General features: G+C 36.9%; 1 protein-coding gene across 3 annotated transcripts in view; it reads left to right on the top strand.

The window, feature by feature from the left end:
• LOC116463538 (disintegrin and metalloproteinase domain-containing protein 10) overlaps positions 1–14107 on the top strand; it is a 158711-nt gene that overhangs the window by 125628 nt on the left and 18976 nt on the right. For all 3 annotated transcript variants that reach the window (XM_032146673.2, XM_032146674.2, XM_058434685.1), the window contains exons 10-11: positions 174–357; positions 6422–6572. In XM_032146673.2, coding sequence (XP_032002564.1) covers positions 174–357; positions 6422–6572 — 335 coding nt within the window. The remainder of the gene's footprint in view (positions 1–173; positions 358–6421; positions 6573–14107) is intronic.

The raw sequence follows: 14107 nt of genomic DNA, 5'->3' as shown, positions 1-14107 counted from the left end.
CCTAAAAGAGCAAATTCTTTTCCTACTCAAGGTGTAAAACAATTGTAAGATCCTTTTTAAAGGAGAGTCCACAAGCTTCCATTGTTTTCCTAATGAGAACATTACGTTTAATCAGTTGACCTGAAAACCTTATTTTACTTCCTGTTTATGTAACTTTATATTCTTTTTGACAGCATGATTCTGGAACAGAGTGCACACCAGGAGAATCTAAGAATTTGGGGCAAAAAGAAAATGGCAATTACATCATGTATGCAAGAGCAACATCTGGGGACAAACTTAACAACAATAAATTCTCACTCTGTAGTATTAGAAATATAAGCCAAGTTCTTGAGAAGAAGAGAAACAACTGTTTTGTTGGTATGTATATTTTCCTAACATTTTGTTATGAACATTTTCAAACATTCAGACAACTTGAAAGAATTCTATAGTGATTATTGACATACCCACCACCTGCATTTTACTGTTGCTAACACTTTGCTGTATTTCCTTTATCTCGTTATTTCTTAATCTTGCCATCTCTCAATTCATGTTTTATTGCAATTTGAAGTAAGTTGCAGCCATCAGTATACTTCACACCTAAACATTTTAGTTTACAAATCATTAACTAGAGTTCAATATTGCTTATAGTTCTTTTTCTGTTTTCTGCATAAGTGAAATGCACAAATTTTAAGTGCATCATTTGATAAGTTTTGACAGATGCATTTCCCTCTGTAAACTACCTAGCAAGATACAGGATGTTTCTGTCACCCCAGAACTTTCTTTTATCACCCTTCCCAATCAGGCTTTGTCCCAACACACCCTCAGAGGCAACTGCTGTTTGATTTATTTCACTATACATTGTCTTTGTCTTCATATAAGTGGAAGTATACAGTTTGTATCCTTTTGTGGAAGGCTATTTAACTCAGCATACAGCTTCGAGATTCATCTTTAGTATTTTACTCCTTTTTATTGCTGAGTAGTATTACATTGTATGAATATGTCCTAGTTTGTATGTCTGTTCTCCTATCATGAATACCTTGGATTTGGGCTAATGTAAATAAAGTTACTATGAAATTATTTCTTATTTTAGCAAAATATATATAACATAAAATTTGCCATTTTAAACTGATTTTAAATGTACAGTTCTGTGACATTAATTATATGTACAATGTTGAATGTGAATATAATCAATACATTCACTCTTCATTTGCACACTTTTCCATCATCCCAACAGAAATTCTATAACCATTAAGCAGTAAAGCTCTGTCTTCCCCCTCAGCCCCTGGTAACCTCTAATCCACTTTCTGTCTTTATGAATTGGCCTGTTTTGGGTATCTCATGTAAGTGGGGACATACAATATTTGTTCTTTTGTGCCTGGCTTATTTCACTTAGCATAATATTTTCAAGGTTTGTCTGTGTTTTAGTATGTATCAGAGTTCCATTCCTTTTTATGGCTGAATAATATTCCATTATATGTATAGACCAGATTTTGTTCTTCTGTTCATCTGTTATGTCTTTCGTGTGATATTGAACATACTCTAAATATTTACTTTGTATTAGGGTTTTTTTTGTGTGTGTGTCCTTGTCCTATTTCACAAGACCATAGGTTTCTTTAGGGGAAACACTGAGGCCTATTCATCTTTGTACATTAAGAGCACTTAAAGAGGGGTTAAACATGTGACAGCAAAGGAGAAAGAATTGAGGAAGATTTCCAGATAAGCATGGGATTTTGTTTTTAATTGAAATTTTATTGAGATAATTATAGATTCACATAGAGTTCATAAGAAGTAATAGATTCTCTGTACCCTTCACTCAGTTCCCTCCAATGGTAATGCCTTGTAAGACTGTAGTACAATATCATGACCAGTATGTTGATATTGAGAAAATCCATAGATCTTATTCCAATTTCCCTAGTTTTTTTTTGTTCTCATTTCTCTTTGTGTGTATTTAGTTCTATACAATTTTATTACATGCGTAGATTTATGTATCCACTATCACAGTCAAGAATCAGAACACTTCTGTCATTACAAGGATCCCTCATTGTTTTGTAACCATGCTTACCTCCTTTCTGTTGTTCCTTCCTCCCTGCTGCTACCCTGTTCTCCATATGCAAAATTTTGTCACTTCAAAAAGTTACATAAATAAGATCAGACAGTATACAACCTTTTGGAGTTGCCTTTTTTTACTCAACATAATTCCCTGGGGATTCATCTAAATTGTTGCCTTTGTCAATAGTTCGTTCTTTTTTATTTCTGAGTAGTATTCCATGGTATATATGTACTGCAATTTGTTTAACCATCCATTTGAAAGACATCTGGGCTGTTTCCAGTGTTTGGCTATTATGAATAAAGCAGCTGTAAACATTCATGTACAGGTTTTTTGTATAAACATAAGTTTTTACTTTGAGATAAATGTTCCCAAATCCAATTGCTGGACCATATAGCAATTGCTTGTTTTGCTTTGTACAAAACTGCCAAACTCTTTTCCAGGGTGGCTGTACTATTTTATGTTCTCATCAACACTGCACAAATGATCCAGTTTCTCTGCATCTTCACAACCATTTGGAGTTTTCACAGTTTTTTATTTTAGCTGTTCTGATGGGCGTGTTGTGATATCTCATGGTTTTAATTTGCATTTCTCTGGTGGCTAATGATGCTGAACATCTTTTCATGTACTTATTGACCATTTATAAATCATCTTTGATTAAATGCCTGTCCATGTTTTTTGGTCATTTTTAGTGGGACTTTTTTCTTTTCTTTGGAGTATTGAGAGTTCTTTATATAGTCTAGATACGTCCTTTGTCAGATACTGGTTTGCAAATATTTTCTCCCAGTCTGTAGCTTGTCTTTTCACCCTTTTCACAGTTCTTTCTTGGAGCAAAAGTTTAAAATTTTGGTGAGGTCCAGTTAATCAGTTTTTTATTGTATTGATTGGCCTTATCTTTTAAAGCCTTCTTTTTCTTTTAAAAGGGCAGATTGAAATTACATTGATGTTATCATTTTTGTTATTGTTATTATCAGTGGTTGTTTTTCTAATGCTTCTTAATGTACAGGTACATTAAGATTCTTCATTTGTAAACTGGGTTTTCACAGTAAACCTTCTGATATAAGTTGACTTTTAAAAATGTACATATTGCTTTGTAGGTATTAACAGGAAAGAAAATTTTTTCTTAAATTACAACAAAATGTGCACCTATTATAATTTTTGCATTTAAACAGTATTTTTAGGCCGGACAGGGTGGCTCATGCCTGTAATCCCAGCACTTTGGGAGGCCGAGACAGGGAGATTGCTTGAGGCCAGGAGTTCGAAACCAGCCTGGCCAACATAGCGAAACCCTGTCTCTACAAAAAATAAAAAAATCAGTGAGGCGTGGTGGCGTGCACCTGTAGTCCCAGCTACTTGGGAGGCTGAGGCACAAGAATTCCTTGAACCCAGGAGTTGGAGGTTGTAGTGAGCCAAGATCGTGCCACTGCATTTTAACCTGGGCAACAGAGCAAGACTCTATCTCAGACAAACAAACAAACAGTACCTCACTGTTGTTTAAACTGTTAGCAAATAACTAACTTGAAGTACTAATTTTATATGAAATAAAAATTAATATGTAGTAAATAATGTATCATTTTCTGACTTCATTATTTGTTTTCTTATAAATTATGTGTCATGTGAATTATAAAATTATTACTAGACTTGTAAAAATCATTATTATTCGCCTAGTATATATGTGCAGATGCATGCTTCTAGTTTTTTTTGTTTTTGTTTTTGCTTTTTTTTTGAGACAGAGTCTCACTCTGTCATCAGGCTGGAGTGCAGTGGCGCAATCTCGGCTCTCTGCAACCTCTGCCCCCAGGTTCAAGCCATTCTGCTGCCTCAGCCTCCCGAGTAGCTGGGACTGCAGGAACGTGCCACCACGCCTAGCTGATTTTTTTGTATTTTTAGTAGAGACGGGGTTTTACCATGTTGGCCAGGATGGTCTCGATCTCTTGACCTTGTGATCCGCCTGCCTCGGCCTCCCAAAGTGCTGGCATTACAGGAGTGAGCCACCTTGCCTGACCTTTTTTTTTTTTAAATTTCACTTTAAGTTCCAGGTTACAAGTGCAGAATGTGTAGGTTTGTTACATAGGTATACATGTGCCATGGTGGTTTACTGCACCTATCAACACGTCATCTAGGTTTTAAGCCCCACATGCATTAGCTGTTTGTCCTAATGTGCTCCCTCCCCTCACCCCCTACCCCTGGACTGGCCCTGGTGTGTGTTGTTCTCCTCCTTGTGTCCTTGTGTTCTCATTATTCAACTCCCACTTATAAGTGAGAACATGTGGTGTTTAGTTTTCTGTTCCTGTGTTAGTTTTCTGGGGATGATAGCTTCCAGCTTCATCCATGTCCCTGCAAAGGACATGATCTCATTCATTTTTATGGCTGCGTGGTATTTCATGGTGTATATGTATCACATTTTCTTTATCCAGTCTATCATTGATGGGCATTTGGGTTGATTCCATGTGTTTGCTATTATAAATAGTGCATGCTTCTAGTTTTTGAGAACAAAAGAGATGGTTTAAAGTGAAACAGGGGTGAAGCTTCAGTGACCTCCAAGATTTTTAAAAATAGTCGATGTGGTTAAGAATGAACTTTCTGCTTTCACCTAGGCCAGTCTGCCTCTGGAGAGCAGGGGCCTCCACAGCAATATCCCTGGGGCCCCTGAAATCAGGGTTCAGCTAGGCTCCTCTGTGCCCTGAGGGTCTGTGTTCCCAGTCCTGTTGCCAAGTGGCTTTGTCCCAGATCCTTTCTTCTGGGCTGGTGCGAGTGCATATGTTCATGCCAAGCTTCTGTTTTATATTGCAGATATAAATAAAGGAAGATAATTTACCATAAAGAAATAATTATCTGAATATAAAGCCAGTCTTTCTAGAACATTTTTGATTTAGATGGGCTTCCTGTGGGGTTCCTGTGTTGAGATGTATGGGTTCCTGTGTTGAGATGTATGTATGTGTTCCCTTCTACTTATTCATTTCTCAACTGAAAGCCTGTACAATGACTGTTTTCCACGTCGATTTGGTGTAGTAGAAAGAAAAGAGCACCAGATTGTAGACCTAGAAAACCCTAGGTATAGTCTGTGTTTTGCCTATACTGGGATATATGGTCTCTAGCAAGTTACAGACTCCCTGGAAGTTAGTTTTATTTCCTAGAACATTTAAGGCATTTGATTTTTATCATTCTCTGCAGTTGCTGAAGCTGTTTGATTTTATGATCTTACAAAGAGGAGCATTTCTGTTCCAATTTTAAATTCCATTGACAAAAATCAAAGAACTTTAGAAGACTGCTGAAGAAATTTTCTAAAATTATTCACTATGCTTAGATGAGACTGTCTAATCTTAATCAACCAAGATCTGGCTCAATACCGTTAAGGTCTGTGAGAATACAGAAGATATAAATAATACATGTTTGTTGCCTTAAGGGGCTTGGTTTAGTTCAGCAGCAAAACTAATGTACATAAAAAAAAATTACCTACTGATTGCATTACAATAAGCTAAATAGAATGTGGGAGATTTCATAGACAAAATCACCCAACTTCTTTAACAGATCAATGGTATAAAAATAAATAAAAATGGGGAAATCTATTATACGTTAAAAGAACATAAGAGACCTGTCAAAAAGCAACCATGAGGGGAGGAGTTGGGGTTAGGGGAACCTCGGGTTTGAAACTGGATTGACAGCAACAAATTGTAAAGAGACATTTGAGGAAAATTGAACATGGCTTGGCTGTTAGATGTTATTAAGCATGTTATTAATTTTGTTAGATATGATCATGTTTATTATGGTTAGGTTTAAATAAGAAAAAACTTTGTGTTAGTGATACATCCTGAAGTATTTACAGGGACAATAATATGTTAGGTGGGGTTGTTTTAAAATACTGCAGAAAAAAATTGTGGGAGTAAATGAGACAAGAACAACATATTGTTGATAGTTGTTAAAGATGAGGGATTGGTACATGGGAGTTCATTGTACCTATTCTTTTACTACTTTTAGGTATGTTCGAAATTTTCTGTTGCAAAAAAAGGCTTAATTTTTTTTTCCTGGTTAGTGAAGCACTAACTTGATTTGTATTTGTGTGATATAAATAGTACAGTCAATAAAGCTCAATGTAGCATGGCCTAACTTGCAAGTTACTGCTTCTAGAAGGGACCCTCTGTCAAATACCCTCACTGTACAGATTAAGAAACTGAAGGCCCCAAAAGGCAAGTGACTTGCCCAAGATCTCATTGCTAGTTAGTAGCAGACCCCTGTTAGAATTAGATCTCGTGATTTCCATATTCCCAGTTGGTTCTACTTATTCATCAAAGTTTTCCTCTGTACCTTTGTTATGATGGTCTAAAGAATTTGTGAATTTTAAATAAAATTAATGTGTGCACGCAATACTTACCTTGTCTTGTTTATTTTCCTCAGAATCTGGCCAACCTATTTGTGGAAATGGAATGGTAGAACAAGGTGAAGAATGTGATTGTGGCTATAGTGACCAGTGTAAAGATGAATGCTGCTTCGATGCAAATCAACCAGAGGGAAGAAAATGCAAACTGAAACCTGGGAAGCAGTGCAGGTACCTTGCTAATTTCAGTGATGTTAACATTCTTACAAAGTTGCCTGAATGCAGTTATGACAAATTTAAAACTGAGATTAAGAGATGCATATGGTTTTGAAACTTTGCTTTTATTTGTTGTTTGTTTTCTTTTTCTGAAGTAGTGTTGGTTAGTGCTCTGTTACTGGCAGATTGAACTACATTTTTTTTTTTTTTTTTTGAGACAGGGTTTCACTCTGTTGCCCAGGCTGGAGTGCAGTGGCATGATCTCGGCTCACTGCAACTTCTACCTCCCGGGCTCAATTGATGCTCCCACCTCAGCCCCCTGAGTAGCTGGGACTATAGGCATGTGCTACCACACCCAGCTAATTTTTGTATTTTTTTGTGGAGACAGAGTTACGCCATTTGCCCAGGCTTGTTTGGACTACTTTTAATAGTAATTTGTGTGGTGAGTGTTAACAAAAGGACATACTCAAAGGACATACTAAAAAGAATCCTAAAAAATACATATTCTTTAGTTACTTATTGTGAAAATATAACTATCTTCCATATTTTAAAAATCTTAACTTTAAATATTTAGTTAATGTGGTTTCCATTTACTTTTCTAACTTGGCGAAATGTAACTATTTCATTTGTCAAATTTACTTTGGTAGCAGTGTAAGCAATTGTTTGTACAATACTTTTTTTTTTTTTTTTTTTTTTTGAGATGGAGTCTCAAAAAAACCTGTCGCCCAGGCTGGAGTGCAGTGGCATGATTTCAGCTCACTGCAACCTCTGCCTCCCAGGTTCAAGCAATTATCCTGCCTCAGCCTCCCGAGTAGCTGGGACTACAGGTGTGTGCCACCATGCCTGGCTAATTTTTTGTATTTTAGTAGAGTTGGGGTTTCACTATGTTAGCCAAATTGGTCTTGGACTCCCGATGTCAAGCGATCTGCCCACCTTCGCCTCCCGAAGTGCTAGGATTACAGGCGTGAGCCACCGCACCTGGCCATTTCAATATGTTTTAAATGGCTGGTCTGTGTATCCTAGTTTGATTTTAGTATGAAAATGTGAGAGAAAGTGATAAATTAACTAATGTGTGATGTAACTGAAAAAATACTGATGAATTGCCTAATATTAAATCCATTTTCCATTATAGCCCTTTACTAAAGGTAAACAGGGCAAGAATGTGGAATGTAGTATGCTTTGACTATTAAAAAAAAAAAGACAAACACTTTTCTTGACTGGTTTAGTAGCTTCCTATTCCTTTTTTTTTAAATTTTTTTTTTGAGACGGAGTCTTGCTCTGTCGCCCAGGCTGGGGTGCAGTGGCGCGATCTCTGCTCACTACAAGCTCCGCCTCCCAGGTTCATGCCATTCTCCTGCCTCAGCCTCCCAAGTAGCTGGGACTACAGGCACCCGTCACCACGCCTGGCTAATTTTTTGTATTTTTAGTAGAGACGTGGTTTCACCTTGTTAGCCAGGGTGGTCTCTATCTCCTGATCTCGTGATCCGCCCGCCTTGACCTCCCAAAGTGCTGGGATTACAGGTGTGAGCCGCTGTGCCTGGCCCCATTCCATTTTTAATTGATACATAATAATTATACATATTTATGAGGTATAGGTGATATTTTGATACATGCATACAGTATGTAATGATCAAATCAAGGTAATTAGGATATTTATCTCCTCAGATATTTATCATTTCTTTGTCTTGGGAACATTTCAAATCTTCTATTTTGAAATTTACAATTAGTTATTGTTAATTGTAGTAACTTTACTGTGCTATCAAAACACTAGAGCTCATTCCTTCTGTGGGTTTGTACCCATTAACCAATCTCTCTTTATCCACCTCCCCACTACCCTTCTCATCCTCTTGTAACCACCATTCTACTCTCTACCTCTATGAGATCAACTTACTTTGCTCTCACATATGAGTAACAACATGTGCTATTTGTCTTTCTATGTCTGGCTTATTTTATTTAACATGATGACTTCTATTTCCGTTCATGTTACTGCACATGACAGTATTTTGCTCTTTTTTGTGACCAAATATATACCACCTTTTCTTATCCATTTGTCTCTCGGTGGACACTTAGACTGATTCTGTATCTTGGCTACTGTGCGTAGTGATACAATAAACAGGGGGCTGTAGATATCCCTTTTATATACTGACTTCCTTTTCTTTGGATGTATACCCAGCTGGATCATATAGTAGATCTATCTTTAGTTTTTAGAGGAACTTCTATACCAGTTTAAACAGTGGCTATACTAATTTATATTCCCACCAGCAGTAAACTAATGATTCCTGATCTCCACATCCTTGCCAGTGTCTTTATTTATTTATTTGATCATTTCGATAATGGTCATTTTAACTGGGTGTATCTCACTGTGGCTTTGATTTGCATTTCCCTGATGATTAGTGATATTGAACATTTTTTCATATACTCGTTAGCAACTTATATGTCTTCTTTTAAGAAATGTTTATTTAGATCATTTGTCTACTTTTCAGTGAGATTATTTAGTTTTTTGCTGTTGAGTTGTTTGAGTTCCTTATACATTCTATCAGTCCCTAGTCAGATGAATAATTTGAAAATGTTTTCTGCCATTCAACAGATTGTCTCCTCACTCTGTTGATTGTTTCCTTTTCTGTGCAGGAGCTTTTTGGTGTGTGTAACCCTATTTGCCTATTTTTGCTTTTGTTGTCTGCGCTATTGAGGTCTTACTCAAAAATCTTGGCTCAGATCAATGTCCTGATGTCTTTCCCCAATGTTTTCTTTTAGTAGTTTCATAGTTGCAGGTCTTAAATTTACATTACATTTTGATTTGGTTTTTGTATGTGGTGAGACATAGGGGTCTAATTTCATTTTTCTGCATATAGATATCCAGTTTTCCCATCACCACTTATTGAAGAGACTGTCCTTTCCCCACTGAATGTTCAAAAATCACCTTTGTCAAAAATCAATTGGCTGTAAATATATAGATTTATTTATGAATTCTCTGTTCTGTTTCATTGGTTGATGTGTCTGTTTTTATGTCAGTATCATGCTGTTTTAGTTGCGATAGCTTTATCGTATATTTTAAAATTAGGTGGTGTGATGCCTCCAGCTTTATTCTTTTGGCTATTGGAGTCTTCTGTGGTTGCATATGGCTTTTATGATTGTTTTCTCTTTATCTGTAAAGAATGTCATTGGTATTTGGATAGGGATTACATTGAATCTATAGATTGCTTTTGGTAGTATGGCCATTTTCACAGTACTAATTCTTCCAGTCCATGAACATGAAATGTGTTTTTTTTTTTTTTTTTGACTTGTTCAGTTTCTTTCATCAGTGTTTTATAGTTTTCCTTGTAGAAATTTAATAAACTCACCTCTTTGCGTTTATTAAACTTACTCTTTTTTTTGCAGCTATTATAAATGAGATTGATTTCTTTTTCTGCTATTTTCTTGTATATAGAAACATAACTGGTTTTTTAATGTTAATTTTGTATCCTGCAACTATTCTGAATTCATTTATCAGTTCTAAGAGTTTTCAGTGGAGCTTCAAGGGTTGTCTATTAAGATTATGCTGTGTACAAACAGGAACAGTTTGGCTTCCTCCTTTCCAATTTGGATGTCCTTTATTTTTTTCTCTTGCCTAATTGCTCTGGCTCAGACTTCCATTACTATATTAATAACCATAGTGAGAGTGGACATTCTTTTCTTGTTCTAGTTCTTTTTGTCTTATTTATTTTACCTGGTGATCAGGAAGTATTGTTGGGAAACTTTTTTTTTTATTACTGATTCAATCTTGTTACTTGTGATTGGTCTGTTGGTTTTCTATTCTTACTTCAATCTTGGTAGGTGGTACGTGTCCAGGAATTTATTAATTTTCATTCGGTTTTCCCATTTATTGGCATATAGTTTATTGTAATGGTCTCTAATGATTCTTTGTATTTTTGTGGTATCAGTTATAATGTCTCCTTTTTTGTTTCTGATTTTATTTGGATTTTTTTTCCTTGTCTAGTTAATCGATTGTTGATTTTATCTTTCCAAGAAACCAACTGTTCATGTTGTTGATTTTTTTATTATTTATTATTTTTCATTTTTTGAGACGGAGTCTCACTTTGTTCCCTAGGCTGGAGTGCAGTGGTGCAATCTCAGCTCACTGCAAGCTCTGCCTCCTGGATTCACACTGTTCTCCTGCCTCAGCCTCCCGAGTAGCTGGTACTACAGGTACCTGCCACCATGTCTGGCTGATTTTTTTGTATTTTTAGTAAAGACGGGGTTTCACCGTGTTAGCCAGGATGGTCTTGATCCCTTGACCTTGTGATCTGTCCGCCTTGGCCTCCTAAAGTGCTAGGATTATAGGCATGAGCCACCGTGCCCGGCCCTCTTTTCTTCTACTAATTTGGGGTTTGGTTTGTTCTTGCTTTACTGATTCCTTGAGGTGCATTGTTAGGTTGTTTATCTTTCTACTTTTTCTATGTAAACATTTATTGCTATAAACTTCCCTCTTAATATTGCTTTAGCTGTATCCCGTAGTATTTGGTGTGTTGTGTTTGTCTATTTTCAGTTGTTTCAGAGAGCTTTTAAACTTCATTTTTAATTTCTTCATTGACTCATTGGTTGTTCAGGAGCAAGTTGTTTAATTTTTATGTATTTGTACAGTTTCTAAAGTTCCCCTTGTGATTGATCTCTAGTTTTATTCCATTGTGTTCAGAAAAGATACTTGATATGATTTCTGTTTTTAAACATCCATTGATAATTGTTTTATAGCCTAATATGTGGTCTGTCCTGGAGAATGTTTCATGTGCTAATGAAAAGAATGTGTATTCTGCCACAGCTGTTGGATGAAATGTTCTGTAAATGTCTGTTAGATCTATTTGGTCTAAAGTACAGTTCCAATCCAGTGTTTCTTTCTTGTTTTTCTGTCTAGATCCTCTGTCCAGTACTGAGAATGGGCTATTGAAGTCTCCAACCGTTACTTTATTGGAGTTGATCTTTCTCTTTAGATCTAATAGTATTTGCTTTATGTATCTGGGTGCTCTGGTGTTAGGTGCATATAGATTTAGAATTGTTATATCCCTTTGCTGAATGGAACATTTTATCACTATATAATGACCTTTTTTTGTCTCTTTTCACAGTTTTTTTTTTCGGAGACAGGGTCTTGCTCTGTCACCCGGGCTTGAGTGCAGTGGCATGATCTCGGCTCACTGCAACCTACACCTCCTGGGTTCAAGCGATTCTTCTGCCTCAGCCTCCCGAGTAGCTGGGACTACAGGCATGTACCACCATGTCCGACTAATTTTTGTATTTTTAGTAGAGACGGGGTTTCGCCATGTTGGTCAGGCTGGTCTTGAATTCCTGACCTCAGGTGATCTGCCCGCCTTGGCATCCCAAAGTGCTGGCATTACAGACGTGAGCCACTGCTCCTGGCCCTCTTTTCACAGTTTTTTACTTAAAATCTGTTTTATCTGATACAGGTGTAGCTACTCTTGCTTACTTTGTTTCTTTTGAGTGAAATATCTTTTTGTCTTCCTTTACTTGTAGTCTATATATGTCTTTACAGGTAAAATGATTTTCTTGTAAGCAGCCTATAGTTGGATGTGTCATGTGTTTAGGAGGCTGAGCTGGGAGTTTTGCTTGAGCAGGAGTTCAAGACCAACCTAGGCAACATAGTGAGATCTCATTTCTACAAATAAATGAATACATAAGTAATTTAAAAGCTACAGAGGGAGAAGAGATTAAAATAGGCCCATTCAGCCAGGTTGTGTCTTTTAAGTAGGGGGATTTAATTGGTGTATATTCATGATTGATGTCAATAGGTGAGGACTTCCTCTTGTCATTTTGATAATTATTTTCTGTTTTTTTTTTTTTTAATTTTTTTTGTTTTTGTTTTTGTTTTTTTTTTTGAGACGGAGTCTTGCTCTGTAGCCCAGGCTCGAGTGCAGTGGTGTGATCTCGGCTCACTGCAAGCTCTGCCTCCTGGGTTCACACCATTCTCCTGCCTCAGCCTCCCTAGTAGCTGGGACTACAGGCACCCGCCACCATGCCCGGCTAATTTTTTGTATTTTTAGTAGAGATGGGGTTTCACCGTGTTAGCCAGGATGGTTTTAATCTCCTGACCTCGTGATCTGCCTGCCTTGGCCTCCCAAAGTGCTGGGATTACAGGCGTGAGCCATTGCACCTGGCCGTTTTTTGGTTTTGTTTTGTTTTGTTTTTGCATATTCATTCTCCCTTTTTTTTCTCTCATTCAGCATTGTGATTTGGTAGTTTTCTGTAGTGATCACATTTGACTCTTCTTTTTCTTATTTGTGTATCACAGTGGCATGTGCTGTACAGCGTTGTGGTAATGGCGGTGGTGGTGGTGTAGGTTGTTAGCATTATAATTCTGTGTGTTTTCATAATGGTGATTATTGGTTTCTTTTGCTTCCAGGTGCAGGACTCCCTTGAGTATTTCTTGTAGGGTCAGTCTGGTGGTGATGAATTTCCTATTTTTGCTTGTGTGGGAAAGACTTTATTTGTCCCTCATTTCTGAAGGTAGTTTTGCTGGGTATAGACTCTTGGCTGCTAATTTGTAAACTATCCGTCAGAAATGAGGGACAAATAAAGTCTTACAGATTCTTGGCTGCCTATTTGTTTTTTTCTTTCAGTACTTTGAACATATTATCCCATTCTCTCCATGCCTGTGAAATTTCTGCTGAGAAATCTGCTGCTAGTCTAATAGATACTCCCTTATATGTGACTTGATACTTTTCTCTTGCTGTTTTTTTAGAATTCTCTTTGTCCCTGACTTTTGACCATTTGACTATAAATCCTCAAAGAAGACCTACGTTTTCAGCTATTATTTTAAAAAATAGATTTTCTTTTTTTCTTTCTTTTTTTTTGAGACAGAGTCTCATTTCATCACCCAGGCTGGAGTGCAGTGGTACAGTTTCAGCTCACTGCAACCTCTGCCTTCCAAGTTCAAGCGATTCTTGTGCCTCAACCTCCTGAGTAGCTGGAATTACAGGTGCTTGCCACCACGCCCAGCTAGTTTTTTTCGTATTTTTAGTAGAGACGGGGTTTCAATCTTCTGACCTCAAGTGATCCACCTGCTTTGGCCTCCCACAGTGTTGGGATTACAGGTGTGAGCCAGTGCACCCAGCCAAAACATAGGTTTTCTGTGCCTTTTTAAACCTCTTCTCCTTCTGTAGCTTTTAAGTGATTGATTGATTGCAGAGATGGGATCTCACTACATTGCCTAGGTTGGTCTTGAACTCCTGGGCTCAAGTGATCCTCCCACCTCAGCCTCCCAAAGTTCTAGCATTACAGGTATGAGTCACTGCACCCAACCTTCTGCAGCTCTTATAATATGAAAATTTATTCACTTTGTGGTGTCCCATAAGTCTTATAGGCTTTCTTCCTTTTTTTTACCTTCCCCTAAATGAGTAATTTCAAACACTCTATCTTGAAGTTGAGATTTTCTTTTGCTTGATCAAGTCTGCTGTTGAAGCTGTTATATATTTTTATTTTATTCATTGAATTCTTTTTTTTTTTACGTTTTTTTTTAATTAATTTTTTTTGCACACAAAAACAATAAACATTTTCTAATAATA

The sequence above is a fragment of the Hylobates moloch genome, unplaced genomic scaffold, assembly GCF_009828535.3.
Source record: "Hylobates moloch isolate HMO894 unplaced genomic scaffold, HMol_V3 SCAFFOLD_40, whole genome shotgun sequence".
Classification (NCBI taxonomy): Eukaryota; Metazoa; Chordata; class Mammalia; order Primates; family Hylobatidae; genus Hylobates; species Hylobates moloch.
This window is presented reverse-complemented; position numbering and strand designations above follow the sequence as displayed.